This window comes from Corvus kubaryi, unplaced genomic scaffold (genome assembly GCF_017639235.1).
Source record: "Corvus kubaryi isolate FWS band 111438036 unplaced genomic scaffold, C.kubaryi_AGA036_p1.0 37334, whole genome shotgun sequence".
Classification (NCBI taxonomy): domain Eukaryota; kingdom Metazoa; phylum Chordata; class Aves; order Passeriformes; family Corvidae; genus Corvus; species Corvus kubaryi.
Genome location: NW_024581108.1, coordinates 4,120,632 through 4,140,525, shown reverse-complemented (window position 1 = coordinate 4,140,525; position 19,894 = coordinate 4,120,632). Strand labels below are relative to the sequence as shown.

The 19,894-nt window shown below is 37.9% G+C and overlaps 1 protein-coding gene across 4 annotated transcripts in view; it reads right to left on the bottom strand.

The window, feature by feature from the left end:
- NEK7 (NIMA related kinase 7) overlaps positions 1–19,894 on the bottom strand; it is a 70,252-nt gene that overhangs the window by 32,232 nt on the left and 18,126 nt on the right. For all 4 annotated transcript variants that reach the window (XR_006016385.1, XM_042029924.1, XM_042029921.1 and 1 more), the window contains exons 4-5: positions 10,500–10,562; positions 9,821–9,931 (exon numbers count right to left, since the gene is read on the bottom strand). Coding sequence is in view for 3 of the 4 variants with exons in the window: in XM_042029924.1 (XP_041885858.1) it covers positions 9,821–9,931; positions 10,500–10,562 (174 nt within the window). In the remaining variant the exon portion in view is untranslated. The remainder of the gene's footprint in view (positions 1–9,820; positions 9,932–10,499; positions 10,563–19,894) is intronic.

Genomic DNA, 19,894 nt, shown 5'->3' with positions numbered 1-19,894 from the left:
AATAGAAAGCATGGAAGGTTTTTGTATTTCATTGTACAGACTTATTACACAGTGATTCAACGACCAGATACCAGTGGGAAGAAATCTGAACTGCACCAAGAGGAAAGAGATGCAGAAATGATTACGCAGAACTTCTGAGTAACATATAATAAAGCTCTTGACCACTTCTGACTGTGTTTCTTTGGGAGCCTTTTTTAATATGGCTGAGGAGGAAGAACAAAGAGGAAAGAGGAGGTCAGGCAGCTATGGTAGGAAATTATGGAAGCACAAGGAAGAGTTCTCACTCTGTGACTACAAAAGAAACAAACCAGAATAGGCAAGGGCATGCAGGGTCAGAAAGACCAGTGAAGATGGGCCGCAATATCCCAATATTTTGGAGACTCATGTATGTAGAAATGAAGTCTCCACCTAAGTCTTATTTTCTATTTAAAAAGCTAAATAATTCCAGTAGCAACACAGCACCCCAGGAATTTTGTCTGGCTCTGTTCCTTGATTAATTCAGCTGCCCATCTCTTTAGATCATGGCAAGTTTTCTGCCATTTTTCTTTGCTTTTTCTGCAGAATAAAAATAGAACTTCCCACCACATCCTGATTCATTCAGTCAGTTTGATATACAGTGTGATCAAATTTGCCTACATTTCAAGGGTAGCAGCTGTCTCTTACTTGTAAAAAAAGAAAAAATACCAAAAAAACCCACCCAAACTATTTGTCATCTATCAGCTGAACATACCAAAAGCAGCAAGTATTCAGCCAATAAAGTGACAAAAATAAAAATATTTACCTGGTTACTTTTCCAACTTTTATTTACAGTTGCTTACATCTCCAGTTACTGAAGATGCCATACATCTTTTTTTCCCCTTTCAGAATTCACAAAAAAGAGTTTTAAAAAATTAAATCCTCCCCTCTTTGTCATCTTAGTACAACAAACTTTATTTTATCAAGAGCAACAGAAGACCAAGACAGTACAAAAATTAACACAAAAGAATGGTACTAATGGAAGTACCTACTAGCATCAGAAGGACAAGTCAGTAGAATTAAACTGTGGTCTCTCCTTTAAAAAAACCAACCAAAGAAACAAAAAACAAAAAAAAAAAAAAAACAGAAGAATGCTGCATGGACACCACAGAATTGAGATAGAAGCATCTTCTCAAGCAGACTCTTATTTCATACACAATCAAAAAAAAAGGACATTCACTTACAAGAAATAACAAGCCTTATAAAGTAAAATTTTTCATGCTTTCCATTTTAGTATATATTCTTTCATGCTAATAATCAGACTTAATAAGAATCCTGGTTAAACTCAGATTCCTTAGAAAGCTCTGCACTCCACATACATGTATTTTTAGCCAACTTTCTTTGCAAGGATTAATTTCATTTTTCCTTATTGAGCAGCCCACCTACAGTCCCTCTGTTCCACCTAACATTTTTGCTGATGCAAAAGAGCAAGGACATACAATGTTCAGAAAGAGAGATCACCTACTGAAATCCAATATACTTGCAGAACCACTAATATAAAATTTCCAATACTACATCATTTTCCTTGTCTCTGCTATTACTGCTGAGCAGGGCTTCTTAAAACACACAGCCACATGTTTAAATTCAACAGTATTTGTTTACATGCATCTCTCTCCAATAAAATCCCCTTGGGAAAACTGGTACAGCACGAAGAGGTGAAACTCATGCTTGAATCATTAACTCTACTTCCTAATAAAAAGCAATAGCATGACACAGTAAATACAGAAGCTATCATCTTAACTTTTTTTTTAATCTTTTCTCTACAAACAAGGCAGACAGATTTGAAATCTCTATTCTCAGCAAGTTATCCACATAGTGCAAACACTGACAGTGCAAATTTTTCAAACACAACTGTGGAAAAATTAAAATTAATCCCCAAGTGTTGTTTGCAGGGCATTTCAAACAAGAAAAGTACCTAGAACCATTATTTAATAAAATCTTCCAACGCCCCCTGCTCTTTAAAGGTTCACAGATAATTTTAGAACCAGTGGGCAAAGCAGGAGACGAAATCTTCAAAGCCTGTTGGAACAGCCTGTGTAAGTTAAATGAAGTTTACTGTCAAGTTAACTTTTCATAGCTGACTGACACCATTATTTTCCCTCTGTGTACGGCCAGTACTTCCACAATAGCTTCAGGTGTGATGTCTGTGAAGGCAACTGGCCACAAGACAAAACACTGTCGATTGTCTAATTATTTTAGCAGAAAATCTGCCCGCTTATTCTTATTGTTCCAGTGGCAGACACACACAATGGCTGACTCACAGCAAAACTAACAAGGCTGCCTGGCAATTACCCAGCCCAATTATCCCACTGAATATAAACTGGGGGGACCAGCCAGCTCTCATTCTGCCAGCACATGTATGTAAGATGCACAGAAACTGGTGCTGCTGCTCTCGTGGTTACCTGTGGCTGACAGCAGAGGTGACAGTGGAGCACCTGTCAGACACCCCAGTAACACACATGGATGGAGGAAAAGCTCACCAGAAGCAGCTCTCCCACCCTGCTAGGGCTCTGTGCCTTGGCCTTTTCTTTTAAGACTTCACAGCTCCATGCACAGAGCAGCCTCTTCCTCAGAACACCCTGCCCTGCTTTTCTACCTGCTACACAGCTAACACAGATACACAAAGTTGAATAAGGATGCACTATTTTTCTAATTACAGGAGGTAAAAAAATGAGAAAAAATAAAAGAAAAAATTTTAGAAGTTTTTTAGTAGCTTTAAAAAAGGTTAGTGGCAAAAATTAGCCTGACTGGTTCAAAGCTCCAGGTTCCTCCTTTAGGAAAAGGCACTCAAAAATAGTTTAGCTTTGATCTGTAATTAGCACACCCTGTGTTACACTATCCTATTATATTAAAGGCTTCTTCAAGCTACACTTTATCTTTTGAAGCTTTTTTCAAAAATGAGTATGGAAAAAAGCTAAGGTAAAGGTGATACAGAAAGCAAAAAAAAACCCCACTGAGCAAAAAAATATTTTGAAGCTTTTAACATGTATCAATGATGCACCTTCAGCAAAGTGCCAAACCGTTCTATATAATAAAATATAACCATATGCTCAATAAAAATACTTTGTGTGAGGAGGTTTGGCATGGGGGTGGTGGTAATGGGATTTTTTGTTCTTTAAATTAAATCTAGCAGTCATGGAAGGAAAAAAAAAGCACAAGAGACACAGATACTGCTGAAAGCCAAAAGAACCAGATAACATGCTTTAAAATCTGCAATTATAGATCAAGATAAATTAGTATCATAAAAAAAAAAAAAAAATCACACAAACATGCATAAAAGACTACTTTAAAAATACTTTTTCCAAAACCATTATGTCAACTATTTGGACATAAATATATGTATAAGAAAAATCTCAGAATTAGAGCCACTGTGATTTCTCCCCCTTGAGAGCATGTGCACGCAGTTTTCAGTTCTGTTTTCTTTCTGTTAGAAGACCCTTTACTCATTCATTCATGACACTCAGCTAATGAGCAGTTTGAAAATGTCTCTAGGCTTTGTTTATTGTGCGCTATTCATAACCCATTACTAAATATAAGTTTCAGGGAGGGGTACAGCTTCCTAGTGTGCATTGTTGGAATATCAAATTAATAAAATATCTCCACAAATGGCCTTAGAAATGATGAGGTAGTAATATTTCTACTTTACAGATTAGAATGTGGGCCAAGAATAGAGATCAAAAGTGTTAATTAATTCTGGCACCAATTTAAGCACCTCCTTCTCAACATACATAGCTTTATGAAACAGTCAATCTTCAAAGCGGAGTTTCCACTCAGAATGAAGCTGTGAATACTCAATACTTCTACAAACCAAGACCCAGAGTTTTGCCTTGAATGTCAGAAATACAGAATAAGCAATGAGAATTCCCCCAAAAAAGCAGCAGTTGAAGTGGTTTATACAGTATCCCTTGGGAAAAGAACCAGTAAGGATTGTCTTTGGAAAAACCTTGAATTGTACTAACCACAAAACCTTTGTCTTTCAAATTCCCTGCCTTGAAAACGACCATTGCAGCAAATAAGGCAGCACAGATACAACCATTTCTACACAGAGTAGCTACACCCTTAACACTGAGTCACATCCCATCCTGTTCCCAGCCAGTCTGACTTAGCCCATCCAGGCTCTCTCCCTGCTGGCATCCAGTTTGTCTGTCTCAAGGATCCTTGCCCAGTCTGTCCTGTTCTCTGACAACACATCAGCTCTTCTCCAACCTTCCTGTCCCCATGTCCAGTACTGGAAATCCCGTTTCACAGTTTCCCAATACACTGCTCTAATTTTCTTACACTCCTCAGTCTCTACTCCCAGTGGCACAAATCTCCTGTCTGCCTTCTCTCAAACACTGCCAACCAGCCAGTACAGGTGTACTTGTCTTCCTTCTTCCCAGTCAGACCCTCCCTCTCCTGGCTTAAGGATCACTCAGCTACTTGTCCCAGCCTACTCCTCAGTCTGCCTTGTTTTCTGTCTTCCCCACATTCATCTCAGATTATTCCATTTCCCAGGTTGTTAGAAAGAATAAACATCCTCGAGACACATGAAAGCTTCAGCCCATCCAAAGCATCTGGAAAAAGCTATTTCTGGCCATGCCATTTCAGTCACCTGTCCTGCTCCAGGCTGAAGACCTGACAGTCACTCAGGTCATGTCAGCACCGAGAGATGCAGGGGGTTCCCACAGCTCTACACGTACAGAAATTCTCCACTTTTGGAACTATGCTCCAGCAATTTCTGTTAAGCCCATATATTAGAAGAATCGAAATTTAGGTGAATTTTCACAGCCATCAGTGTAAGAAAAATCCCTTAGTTTTACATCTGTTTCAAGGCACAAGGGGCATAGAATATTTCAGATTACATGGTTGCAAGATAATATAATGAAATGTTGGCATGCAACATTTTAGTAGGAAATTGCTATATTTTGACAAACTGAAAACATTCTCACACAACTAAATAATTGGCAATCCTAGCAGCCAACAGTTAGTCCTGCTGGACATGTGTGTGCATGGCAGAAAACAGCTTCTGCAACAGTGCCATTCAAAACACACAGGAAGCATCATTTTTCCCACCAACTTTCCAAACAGGAACACCAACTATCTCCTACAACTGCTAAAGGTTTAGATCAATGTTTTGGATAATAAAGAGATGAATAACCAAACAATAACCCTCAATTAATAGCTGGGAGTTTCCCAAAATCCTGGGAAGGGCATGCAAAATTTAATACCTGACCTGCTAAATTCTGACACTGCACCTCTTCTCAATACAAATGCTTCCCTAACTTCATACTCCCAAAAATCTTGCAAGTATCACAGCAAAAGAGAATTACTGCTATTGCAATTAAACAGTTGAACTATAGCTACCATGTACTATCAACACTTACCAGGAAATCCTACTTTCTGCAAAAGCATCTCTACATCTATAGCACATTCCCAGGACACCAATCTACCAGAAAATACTTTGGAAAAAAAAAGTGACAGTTTTCCATTCCCAGCAACACAACCAGCTTCCCTGCAGTAAGAAAGGGTAATAATGGGCTCTGAGGCAGCCAGCACCCAGGGCAGCTGGTGTGCAGAGAGAAAAAGCAATGAGCTGCTGCAGCAGTACATGCCCCCTCAAGACACTGCCATGCCACAAGACCAGAGGGGCAAGATGCACTGCTAAGCTCCCAAAAGCAACTCGTGCACAAGTTTCTGACCTGCACCTGTTCACCAGCCCAGCTCAGAATGAAGTGCCTGAGCCTCCATTCAGCACTGAACACTTCAGGGAAGGCAGACTGTAACAGCTGTCCCTTCCAAAGCACTGCCAGTACCACACGTCCATAGATGCCCAAAGGCTGTCACCTCTTGCCCTGCAGCCACCTCTCACCATGACACTCAGGCTGCAGTGGAGTCGTGGTTCCTTCACACAGGCAGCAGCAGCACCTGGGGCTGGCAAAGCTGCCAGGGAATGAAGCTAAAATTGCTTCCAAGCTCACAAAAGGGGTGCTACCCCTTAGCACAGGTAAGCTAGCCAACGTCATAGTGCTGCAAAGAAGTCTCAAAAAACTCCAGAGCTAATATCCTTTGGCATGGGAAGGAGGGGCTGCATTCCAGACCATGTGGAGAGGAGAAATTGCCTGATGCAGTTTCATACAGTGAAGCCCAAAATATCCACAACTAGCGAAACATTGAAATTAGAATCAATGAGATTTCAAACAAGTCTGAACAGAGCTCCAGCTCCTGCAAGGAGCAATTTAGATATGCATCAGTTGCTTGGAAAGAAGTGACTATTCCTGCATTTGGACTACCCTATAAAAAACAAGTTCAAGGACAAAGAATTCACCATTCTTAGCTATAGAAGCTTGAGATATCAAATAGGAACTTCATACTGATTAAATGTTTTAAAATATTTGTTATTTTACCAAGCTAATTATAGTATATTTACCTTTAAATAAAAGTTGAAAAAATACACACAGAAAGTGCTGTCTGAGGAGTGGGTGAAGTGCCTAGGTGATATTTTGTAGAATTCAAGTTATTTCCCATCTACCTTGAGAAAGCTGCACACATATTTTCAACTTTTTAGATGAAAGCTTTCCTGCTTGTTTCCAAAACATGATTAACTTCCTTAAGATCTGTATGACATATTCAGTTTAAAGTTTGCATTTTTTTGGTGCACTAAGATTATTTGCCAGAAGAACCTAAAAACTAAAAATAACTGCAGAAATGAAATAGACTTGAAAGTTTACTGCTGAGTTAAGAAAAGTCCCAAGACTTTAGTACCTTGATAACATCCCTTCTTGCAAGCCTAGTAATTTCATATTTAGCCTTAAATAATATGCTAATTACATTGCAAGATAATTCAAATTCTCTTGTTCCAACATCTTCAGGACAGACTTTACTATCTCTTTTTACTAAATTATTATAATGTATTTTCTTAATTCAATTAGTAGATTCTTCTTTATTTGTGGCAATTTCTTTTTCCAATATATCAACTGCTGCTTGAAAAAAGAAAAACTGAAAAACCCACTGAAAATTTTCACTTTGTCACTGCTTGTGGCAGAGGAGAACCATGACTAATAAGAAAAGGGACCAAGCCCCAAACTTGCTTTACAACGTATTACTGTATTGCAGAAGGAGGTGCTATTACAAGGTAACATCAGTTCTCATGAACTACCCTGAACCTTGGCAGCCACGTACTATCACATGTTCTGCAGCAGAGACCACAGACGAACAACAGACCATGAGCTACTGGGACTTAGCACAATAGCTAAGAATGATTTCCTTGTAGTATCTTTGAGGTAATAGTATCCAGCAACCTAATTCACTGACAAAAAAAATGCAGAATTTTTCCTTCTTTCACCACGCCCACACAGGGGTTACACAGTGCTGAGGTACATACTGCAGTGCAAAACCAACTGAGAGTCAAACACATATTTCCCCCTCACCAATGTTCCCCTCTCAGTTTTACTGCTACGCCAATATGCCACGTTCAAGAATTCTAACGGGCCATTAAAAGCTGTACTGTAAGAAATCCTCAATTTTGAGCTCTCCTGCTTTTGAGAATGGAGGCTATATTGAAACATCTCCCTGTGACAGAGATAATTAAAAAAATAATTAAGGTAAAGTGGATTAAATCTGTGTATGTACATACATAAACAGAGCAGCAGAGAGAACACGAGATACCTCTGATTTCATTATGTGATATGTAAATGCCAATGCACTGCTGCTTCTTTTTGGACATACAGCAGATTCTATGAATTCTATTAGAATACATATGAATGCACCAAGTGATTTTCCTCAGTTGTCTACTCAATGGGGACAAAGAGAGTATTATTCACAGGTAACAAGAGGGACGATACAAAAGCTGGGCAGCAAGGATATGGTTCATTAAGGGAAGAACTAAAGAATTCATTAAGGTGCACTGTGAGGCACAGCAGCCTTGTAAGTATTCTCTGATGTGCCAAAAATGTCATAACAAATACCCAAGTAAACTAGTTAAGTAGTTTTCCCTCACATTAATATTGGTTTTAGCGTCATTCATTCAAGCTGAAATTTACAATTTCAAAAACATCCTTGATCCCCTCTACAAATCACACAAGCCTGGTACCCAAACACTGTTCTGGGGGTGTCTCAACATTCTCCAAGGACTTAGAACAACATTCTAGCAAGAACACTGGAAACCCAAGCAGTTTATTTATCTTGATAAGACAACATAGTTATTTACCTTAATAGTGTGACAGGCAGCCCCACTTCTAGGAAGATTCTATACTATTACATGTAATTTATTTTTCAGGGAATTTTCAAAATACATTTTTAAGAATGGTGAGCCCCACATTTAAACTCATATTGTCAAAGTAATCTACCAAATCATTTCCTCCACCAGCAGCATGAAGACACAGTGCATTGTGACACCTCATACATATTTAATAATAGCCTGATAGGCTGTCATTAACATCAAACAGCAATCTAAGTTTGCTACATTAAACATGATCCCTGTGTTAAGAGGACAATCACAAAGTGCCTCCAAGATCGAGCCTGTAAGAAATACCCACCGACTTGAACAAGGTGTAATGAGGCCAACTGCACTGAAAAAGCCACACATTGGATTTAAAATTAAATAATGAAAAAAAAGCAGGGGAAAAAAGAAAAAGCTTCGGTGGGTCATAAGACCAGACATGCCATAAGGCAATCTGTCACAGAGTACTCATATTAGTAACTGTTGTGTCAAAACTGAACATTCAAAAGAAAAGACAAACCTTCCTTTATGTTTTATGAAATGTAAGCCCACAGAATTAATAATTCATGAGATGAAGAAAAATATCACATTTGGCTATAAATATTAACAGATGCTGTCAACCTGCTTAGAACTAAATTTTGACTGTCCTACCTTACAATTACCAATTTAGAAAGGAATATTCTTCAAAAGCTCAAAAAAAAAAAATCAGCATGAAAGTCATTAATGAAGAAATTAACATTCTCTATTCATGTAGGTCCCAAGCAAAACAGCCTGACTGTGTTCTGTGCTCAGCTGCTGCTGAGTGAACACTAATTGACTGGCATTGTTTGTGCCCACAGTGGTGTTGTGCTGTGTTGACAGCAATAACATTGGTGTGCACACAAGAAAAAATGCTAAAAGGACATACTAGACCCAAGACCCAGTGGAAAAAAGGAAGGGAAAGAGGGGAAGTAGTTGTCAAATGACCAAGAAACATTTTAAAAAGGTACTTCAAACTTAATAGAAGTTTTAGAACACAGAATTTTATACAATGGGTCTTGGATACATTTTTCTGATTAGCTAAATAAGCATTTAAAAACTACAAAAAGAAAAGCAATTAACCCATCATGCACAAGCATGTATCAGTAAACTCACTTCATGTAATTTCAAGGAAATATGAAATATATTTTTAGCAGTTCAAGTTCTAGAAGACACTTCTGCTGTATGACACCTGTTCTCTGCTTTCACTGCTATTATAGAGAATAGAATACTGGAACACAAAACACAATCATGCCAAAAAAAACAGAATGCCATTAAAATGGATTGTTCTAAATGGTAGCGACAGAGCTTTTCTTTACAGGCTTTTTTTCTTCTCCCCAGTGCTAATATAACTTCAGTCTACTTATGGTCCCATCTGCATTCACATTCTGGGCAACAGTGTTAAAAATACTAAGCATCAATATTGGGCATATATTTAAAAAAAAAAAAAAAATCAGCCTTAACATCTTACTTTTCTCTACAGTTCCTGACGTTTTCACTGCATTTCACCCAGTGATGATCACACAGAATGAAAAGCCAAAGTTGAACATTACAAGCTCTTATTTAAAAAAAAAAAAAGTTAATCCCTACCTTTATCATTCTAGAGAGATCTCCAGCATCTGCTAATTCCAACACTATGTTCAGTTCATTGTCTTCAATGAATGAGGCATAATACTTGATTACATTTGGATGATTCAGTTGCTAAGAAAGCAAAATAGTAATTCACATTTTAGTGAAGAGCACACCACATGTTTTAAGTCCAACACAGGAAACATTCTCATTTAGGCAAACAGAACAACCCCTGAAATCGATTTCACTATGATACAAATTACAAAAAGTAAATGCTGCTGAGAAGCACGTACAAATACTTTGCAAGAACAGGATGGCATTTTAGGATCTACATGGTGACTGACACTGCAATTTTAGAGGAATTTTGCTTCAAGGTATATATCCAACTTATCTGAAACGGCAAAGTCAATTTTTGAAGTAAACAGCAGTATCAATTTTTGAAGTCAGGATTTTACTGTACAAAGGACACAGTCATTCACAATATTGCAATTTTGGCAGAAACTTCTACTTGAAATGTTAGTCATTATTCTATTGGATTTACTTCTCGATATTAATTTTTGAGGAAATAAAGATCAGAAAATTCTTCAAAGTGAGGCTTTTAAAAACTCTAAACAAAAAGCCAGTGGACACCTCAACTATGTCTATGAAAAACATAACACTTTTTGATGATGGTTGCACATTTTCTAAACAAATCTTTTACCTTAAGAAGATCTATTTCTTTGATGCAGTCAGCACGGGCTTTGGCATCCATTAAATCAAATATCTATGCACAAGAGATAAAACAATTTTAAGTGATAAAAATATAGTAAATTGAGTGATCATTATCCTTATTTCATAGCATCCATAAAGCAACTTGAATTATGCATTTCATGGCAAGATGTAATATTACAGTTAGGAATATTTCTAATGCTCTGATGCACTGATTTAGTGCTGTGGCCATTCTTTTAGTCCCCTCACAGGAAACAAGTCCATTGTAAGTACAAGCTTTCCAATGACTTAATTGCACCTCTGCATATCTGTTCGAAGACACAGCAATAATTTAGCACACCTTATACATAGTTCAAATCTCAGGCTCCTATCCCATTCTGCCACTCCATTTTCACAAACTGACTCTTTAGTACTGAGCATACCTTTTTTTTCCCCTTAGTCTTGCTACAGTCTTTCATTTCAATTCTAAATAATGCATGCTATTTTACTCTCGGGATCAAAACTTCATTGTCACCTCCAACTCCTTCACTCCCATTTCCTTCCCTTCTGCCAGCAAAGAAGGGACTTGGGTTATGCTGTTTGTTTGTTTATTAGAGCACTTTTTTCTAAGTCCTCATCTGTCACCTTGATTTTTACAGCCTTTTACAGTTATGACATCTCTGCTCTTCATTTTTTCCCACCTCACATCTACTCCAAATTACTTGGCAATGTATCTCATTTTCACCTTCTCCAGTTAGCCACTCTACTCTCCACTAATTTCAATTTTTGTTTGAAGTACTTCTTCCTCCCGTTAGAGTCCTTGTCCAAATTCTACACATCTATATTTAATGTAATGTCTATTTTCACTCCCTTTTTTACCACCTTTGGGTTTTCACTTCACTTTCTCAAACGTGCACCTCCATACATGACTATTTCCCTTAAAAATGACCAAAATGCTACTTCCTCTAAGAATCCTTCCTCTCTCATTTCTGATTACTTTCTGAATTTAACAAACACGTTTAACAAAACAAAACTAAAAAAAAAAAATCACCGAATTCTTTGTGGTCTGCGTATTGTATTTGAACTATCCAGAAGAATAAGAGACACTCAGCTTTATTCATTGCCACAACATTTATGAAATTACCTTTTCCAGTTAGAACTTCTCATGCACATCACCTTTCTAGATAAATAGTCACCAAGAAAAGATGTATTATGTCCTGTGAAGATCACAGGTATCTGGTTCCAACCAAAAGCTCAACAGCTGACAACTTCTATTTAATATCCTGCCACAAACCCCAGAAACAAAAACATGGATTAACAGCAGTTTCAGTACTGAATGTCTGCAAAGAGGTCATCTCAAACCGACTGCCACACTGTTCACATGAATCACACCTTCTTTCCCTCTCCCCCAAGAAGTTCAAACAAATCAGGGAGTCTGCATATGATCTGCTAAACCTCACCTTCATTTTCTACACCACTCTGCACAGTATGTTTGTCATTCCTTTAATCAACTGAAAGGAGACATCTAGAAACTTCATGCATGGAGCACAGGCCTCACAGAGCACACACATGCTCTTCACTAACCACTATTTCTCTTCACACATCCAATCTTCTGTCTTCAGAGCTGCCATAAAAAAGAAGAGCCTGCAATGGATACTAGACTTACTTTTTGGGAAAAAAAAAAAAAAAAACAAAAACAAAAAATCAACAACTAAAAAAGGACAACTCTTGAGCCAAGAGCTGAAATGCCAGACTTGCAAGTAGTAAGAAAAAGGGTAAAAGAAAAGAAAGAAGAAAATAACAAAACAACAAAACTACTGAACAAGAAAGAAAGGGAATAAGCCACCACAGACTACTTGTATATTAATGCCAGGATGATGGGAAATAAACAGACTGAGTTAAAAGCAGTTACTCAAGCAGGAGACTGTGGCAGACTTAACAGAAACACAGCAGGTTAAGTCACAAGAAAGGAATGCTAACACTTAGAAATAAAGCAATTTCAGATGTAGTAAAAGAAAAGAGTACTATATGCGAAATTACAGGTACAAGTATTAAAAGATAAGTAACACTGATAAAAAACAGAAAAGAGCTTAAGAGTTAAAGTTGGAAACTTAGTGAAGATGATGAAATAGCCTGTATCTGTTATAGATCTACACTTTGAATGAAAAAGCATGGCTCTTTAATAATTCTGACAACAGATTAAAGCCCTAGTGTTTGGTACAATCATGAGGGAGTCTGACGATTTTCCTAGGAAACATTTTAGAAAATCCTAAATATTACAGGTAGCACATTACCTGAGGAAATACTGAGAAGGCATGAAATCAAATGTTTTTCCTTATAACATAAGAGACCAGGAAATGGAAAAATTTATACACCCTCTCCCAAAAACAATCAATGAAAGGAAGCAAGGAAAAAAAGAGAACAGATACAGGGGAGCACCTTGAGGCTTCACATTTTTGCCAAGCTCTAGACAACAATGACCTAAGAGCATTCCTTATAAATGATACAGAGATTCAACCCCAAACACACCGGAAAACCTAATCAAAACTGGGGATAGAATTTCAGACTGAAAACTGTACACAAACTATCTCCTTGTAAGATTTGGAAAAAGTACCAAAAGCACAGTTTCAAGATGCAAATCAAAAGAGCTTCATTTTGTGACAAAACAAGGCAGTTTGCACCTGTTAATGGCTGTTCCAATATGCCAAGAGGCATAATTTACCTGTTCCAGGAACAATTCCCTACACACCTAAACTAACAGGTTTTGCAAGAAAAATTCTTTTTACAAACTACACCTCTGATAGGGACATTAATCAGTACCTCTCATAGAGGAATAACAAAACAACAAAAATAAAACCCTAGACTCAGGACCGTGACAAATCTAGAATCAAGGCATGGGAAACACAAAGTTTTGTTTGTTTAGTCTGGATAGTATTCCCAGTACTTCTAATATGTTACTAAACGGCATGAAATAGCCTAGACCAAGCAGCTGCTCTCCCCAAAGGACAGACTTAGGTTTTACAAACATGACTCCCTCTACTTTTGCTGCACTTCATAAGCAGCTTGGCAAATTTGTCACAGCTTCAGCTAAACCGAGTATTTCAAAAATTACCTAAATTAAATATAGCAAGGCAGTAAAAATAAGTCTTATTTGATCCTTACAACACTAAACACAGACAATCTGAGGATTTACTGTTTAGCATTCTTGTGGTTCTCAGATTTTAATCCAGATCTAACCTCAAAAGACTATCAATAGCATTTCCCAGAAATCCAGAATTTCAGCTTCACAGACATTAACTTGCTGCAACAAAGACTTGTAAAAAAAAAAAAAAAACCCCAACCAAAAAGAGGGCAAAAATATCCTTCAATCCATGGCATCTGGAGAACCTCTGAATCACATCAGATGCAAAAAGCTTTCAGAGATTTTCTATTTTGTCAAACTGCTGCAGTTCAGACCAGAGGATCCCAGTGTAACAAACCATGTCAGCTCACACAAGGAGGTTGCTGTAAACACAAGGAAAAAACCTCTGTGCTTCCTCACCAGCAGATGACTCAACACTGAAGAACGTCTTACCCTGAAAAATGGAAGTTGCAGTGAAAGACTTTAAGAACATCCTTTTGAGTGCATGTCAGAACTCCACATGGCATCTGGCAGCACTCTGAAGGTTTGTTTAGCAGGAGAGGCTGCCCTTTGCCCGAGGTTTGCTTCAGACTGGCCATCAGTGTGACGGTGTGGAGGGATGTCAGTGCTTCCATCACGACAGGAACAGTTTATAGCTTTGCAGGCGGACTAATTCCACCTTCAGCTCCTGTGACTCAGCAAACCCAGCTGAAAGGTCAGCCTATGCACAAGTGTTGTGCACAGATCTCTCTCACACACACACACGACTTTTAACCCTGCACAGACAGTACCACCATTGCCATCAGCACGCCACAGGTCTCATCCCCATCTCAAGACACACACTGCCTAAGGACTCCCAACCTTTTGTCCAGCCTTCCCTGGGACTGCATTCATTTTCTGAGCTTGGTTTTAGCCGTAGCAGCACATGCCCCACAGCTGAGTGACTTAACTGTACCAAAGTCATTGTGGTCAAATGAGTTGTGTATAACCCGGTTTTAGATTCAGCTCAGCTCTGTGCAACTGCATGGCCTGAAGGAAATTACGGTAGATAAAACAAAAATCTAAAAAAACTTCAGATTTTTGGATACGCTTGAACAATAAGCTTTTGGATCAACACAAAGCATTAGCAACTGACTGCTTGAAATCACTCTGCAAAGTCTCCCATAGACACTACCAGCATCCTCCTCCCAGCAGAGCTCAGGTCACTGATGATGCTCCACATATTGATTATTGGAAACTAGCAATAATTAGACAACAAGTGGTATCACCACTGTAATTGGCTAACAATAAAAACTGCTGTATTTAGATTAGACTGCTAGGGTACTCATCAGACTAACAATAATTCAAATTCTTGACTCCACTTACAAGGTCATGATCACAGGGTAATTCAGTTTGGAAGCATGCTTCTCTAGTCAGCAGCAACTCCACTCAGCACAAATTGCACAGTGGAATATATTCCTATTACAAGTTTTAATTCTTTTCCCCCAATTTCTATTTTCTAGGACTATAATAAGATCAACATTTCTAAACATGAATTATGATTGTATAAAAAAAACCTAATAAGCAGCAAACAAATATTTTTATGATGTGACAGTTCTCATAAAGAGTGCAATCAAAAAGTCTAATTGTGGTAAGCATTTTACCTTAGTTAGCAATTACTGGGAAACTCCTTAAAACAATTAGGCAAATACAGCTGAAGAGACTTAAAGGAGCATTTTAGAAGCCCTTAGCAGATTTTTTTCCACTTAGCAAGCACACTGAGCGAAATAAATCTTTTTAGCTCTCAGCTTTTCATCTCACCCTGCAATCAACTGTGTACAAAAGGAGAGTAGAAGGACAAACATACATTGATAGTTATCACATTTCTGTGTGCTATGCAATTGAGGGATCTCCAGTAACTTTGCATTCAGCCCCTTCTCTAGTACCTTCATGTGAGCATAGATCATAGTTTCTTTTCTTTCAGCATTCCAGAAATGTCAGTTGTAAGTACTGTCAAGAGATACTGGTATTTTTAGAATACTTTTTAAGCTGTTGTAAGCTACAGAGCAGGAACTGTTCCTATGCAGATGTGTAAACTAAACAAAGGAGTTGCAATACATTAATTCAACTTCCTGAGTGAAGTTCTTATATACAAACTCCCAGAAAGCTACAGGCATAGCAAAAAGTTTAGAAACATGGAACCACCTGATGGAAAACATCACGCCCAGCTTCTACGTCCCGACTGTATCTGATCAAGTACCAGCCAGCAACCGAATCCACCACCTGAAGGAAAGTGCCAAGCTGGGAATCTATCTGACTCAACTTGCTCTAGACCATCACTTTTCCAGGTTTTCCTTTTCAGTATTGAAAAGGATAAAGGTCTTTCTGACCTATCATTGGAGTAAATGTCTGTTCTGTTTGAAATTCTGTATACAATAAAAATATCAAAAAGCGTTTCCAAACCAAAAGCGTGACTGCTGCAATGTAAACCTTCAGAGAAGTAAGCAAAATAAAGACCCGAATGCACATAAATCTTAAGAGATAACAATACTGAACAGCAACAAGCATTAAGAGTATTTTGCCACCACAGCACTGCCGTGCTGAGACAATACTGCTTCATAAAGTGTGAAATTACAAGTGCTTTTCTAAGATTAATTAACTGTAATTCAGGCCTGAAGTAGCAATCCACTGACAATGCACAATGAATAATGAATGTATGTCCCAGATAAAAGGATTCATTGTCTGAATCTCTAACATGGGGCCTCCAATTTTGGAATGAAAGGAAAAGAAAGGTGGAACAATGTAAGGCAGAAATGCAATGAATCTGAAATTTTGTTGAAATATGCAGCTTTACCTAGTATTTTAAATTTTGAGCAGCTAAGGTTTCCTTAAAAAATAGTTCATAAAGTGAACTCATACAGCCTTACAGTCACTGACTTAGATATTTACCACTCTTTGCCATTTAGGGATGATTTGTGAGCATTTTTCCAGTACCTAGTAATTGCTTGCTTTGCCCTTGGAAGGGACTCCTGGCGTGGTGTTTGCACAGAACACTGCACTGTTCAGGTGTTCTCCTGCAGGGGTTACCCAGAGCTGCAGCAGCAGAGAGGCACTGCTGCTTCCTCAGGCAGCATCTGCAGGATAGTTTGGACCTGACACTTAGCATGTGTTAAGAAACTCACCTAGAAGCTTTTCTATTTATACTGCTACAGTCCCAGCTTACTTGTGGCTGATCTTTTCTGATGTTTCTTTAGCTCAAAATACAGTTTAGACATTTATGAAAGATAAGTAGTGAAGATATGATTTTATTTCTGGTTTTACTTAGGTAATATTTTAACAGCATCTCAGAAACATAGTTCCATGCTGGAAAAAGAAAATCTAATTATTACTTTCCTAATTACACAAGGCAAATCAAACATGGGAAGATGAAGCACAAAAGGTACAAGAAGAAAAGACCCAACATACCATATTGCAAATTCTGCTGGTTAAATTACTATTATAAAACCTGCAAGTTAAACAGGTCTCACTGTGCTACATATCCTAATGAAAACCAAATCAAGAATACTACTTTTTCCTGTCATCTGGACTCAGCAGCAACTACAAATTCAGGACAAGCAGATGGTGACAGAAACCACTCTTCCTTTCTCCCACAACATCTTACTGCTACTTGCTTCTGCTCACATTTTATTCCACAAACATACCTTTTGTACACATTAATGTAACATTTATCAATACTGTATGTATTTCAGTCAAATGAAATTTTATTAGTGAAAAATAAACATTCTTGAGTTCTTATGAAGCTTTCCAACAAAACTGGCAATCCCTTTGGAACAAATAATGGCCTGAGATCCTGCAACTCCAAGAGAGGATAACTGAAGGATTCTAAGCCTTGACAGTAGAGACACACATGGGGTACCATTACCAAATACACATAAAGGAAACAGGCACACACCTAACCCAGCCAGAAAAATCAAAAGGGGAGGGGATAGAACAGATACGACTTGCAAGACTGGAGAGAAAGGCAAGTAGTAGAGAAGATGTGAGATGAGAATGGGCAGACAATGGAAAAGTAGAAGTTCAGATCTCAGTTATGTTATTTAAAACAATGTAGAGCACTTAAGAGACACTGTCTTAATGTAGAGAGTGAAATCCATGCACAGGTCTAAAATAGAATAAAGCCTCTCTTTCATAACTGAAAGACACATTTCTCCTGTTTTGTCCATGCTGAGCTTCCATTAAAAAGGCGTCAGAAAAAAAGGAGTATTTTAATCTGAATAAAATCAAACATGACTGAAATCAAAAGAAGCACCATCATAGAACAGACTCATTTTTCAGCTCATCGGAAAAGCAAATACTTCTCAACAAATGACATCTATGAAAACAAATTTTATAGTGAAATTAAGTATTGTGACTATATTTATCAAAAATATTTCTAGGAAATTTTAGGAAAGGTCACAGAAGCACAGTAACAATTAGGATGGTCTTCTGTCCAAAAGGAACAGCTTTAGATGTCAACTATGCAAGCTGGAATGGCTGTGCCAAACACTGTGCTGCCACGAGCCTTCTGAGCTCTGGGTAATGTGTCATTCATTATATGCTAAGGAATTTTTTTCCCCTTCCAGGTTAAGCAAGTCTCACTTTCCATTCAGACAGTAGTCTCCCACACACATCTAGTCTCCACAAGGAAAGTGACTTTAGGGGTCACAGAACACAGCCCCCTCCTGATGTGCACCAGGTAATAACTTTCAATGGAAAACCAACAACCTATGTGGGACACTTGAAGACAACTGGAATCCTGTCAGGATAAAACCATTTGGGAAAGACAACTTTTTAACACTACTTCCTACCAACAACCAAGTATGTTCTTAGGAAAGTATTAAGGGATTAAATAAAAATTAAATAAGAAAGCTTTTCTGCTGTAGAAACCATCACCTGTACATGGACAGCAGGTGATGTCTTCTTCAGACATCGAAAAAATCTTCTGTCGAATTGGAAAGTCTGCTGTGAGAATATAGCTACACATACTGCCTTTTGAAACACTGTTCAGAGTATACATGCTAAAATGCCTCTGTATTCTTAATGCAAGCACTGTTATAAAAATTTCATGGTTGGACTTTACGACTTTCTTCAAGTACCCAGGCATTCCACATCCACCTTAATTGACATGCATTTCAAGTCACATTTGACCTTTTTGGTTTCTCACATGATGAAAATGAAGGAAGAATTAGCCTAATGTTTTAAGACTGTTGATCAAAGTTCTTAGAATATATTTCAGCTTTTGAAGTAGTATATATCTGGCAGTTTTCCCAGAAGGGGGAACCAAGTCTCCTTTTTTATGATTGCCAGGACTAGCCCTGCCTCCTGGTGCTGCAGCACATAGGAAATCACAGAAATGGAACAGCAAGTCAAGATATGACAGAAATCTGCAGTGCATACATTTAACTCAGCAAAACCAAAACTATTAAAATGCAGAAACTCTAGCAAACAATCGACAGAATCTTACACATGTTGTTTTGCAGTCTATAAGGGCAAAAATACCCGTTCAGAACTGATGGCAGTACTGCTTCAAGTGTTACGTTAAACTTAGCTCAAGATCAAAACTGAAATGTCAATTTCAGTTTTGATTTCAAAATTAAACACCTTGTCAGAGAACTTTCAAAGTAAATCCAGAGGGAATTTTAGAGGCTAATGGTCTTACAACTAACATCTCTGAGCAGCTCCAAACAAAAAGAAAGAATGGAAACGATACTGGATAGAGGCATAGCTCAAGCTGTCTTTTGCCTGTGTGACAGTGAAAATGTTTCAGTTTGAAAACATGTTTTCATTTAAACTGTCACTTTTGATTTAAACATTTTAAAAATTGCTAACTGCTAAGACAAAGTATCTGAACAAATAATAAGTCCATTTCTTATGCTAAAATTTACAAGGGCTGAGCTTAACGTTTCTTGGCCCCAGTAACTTAATTAGCCTGCTGCTCTTCCATCTTCTGTGACAACTGCTGTTTCACTTCTGGCTAAACCACAAACCTGGGAAACAGTCAGGCTCCTCAAGAAAATATTTTGACCAATGCAATTCACTTAGATCCACAGTGCACTCGCATTTAATTACCATGTAGAGTCCCACACACAGATGTATTATTCATGAAGATGATCATATGAACTGAGCTGTATCCCGAAATCTGAAGGAAACACCAAGCTATGGATTCTAGCACAGTTTTGGTCTGTATTTGTCTCAGGTAGTTTTCAGTCTTTTGAAACAGTAACTCCTCTCCTTTTCACTATAACAAATTTAATTACGTATAGACCTTA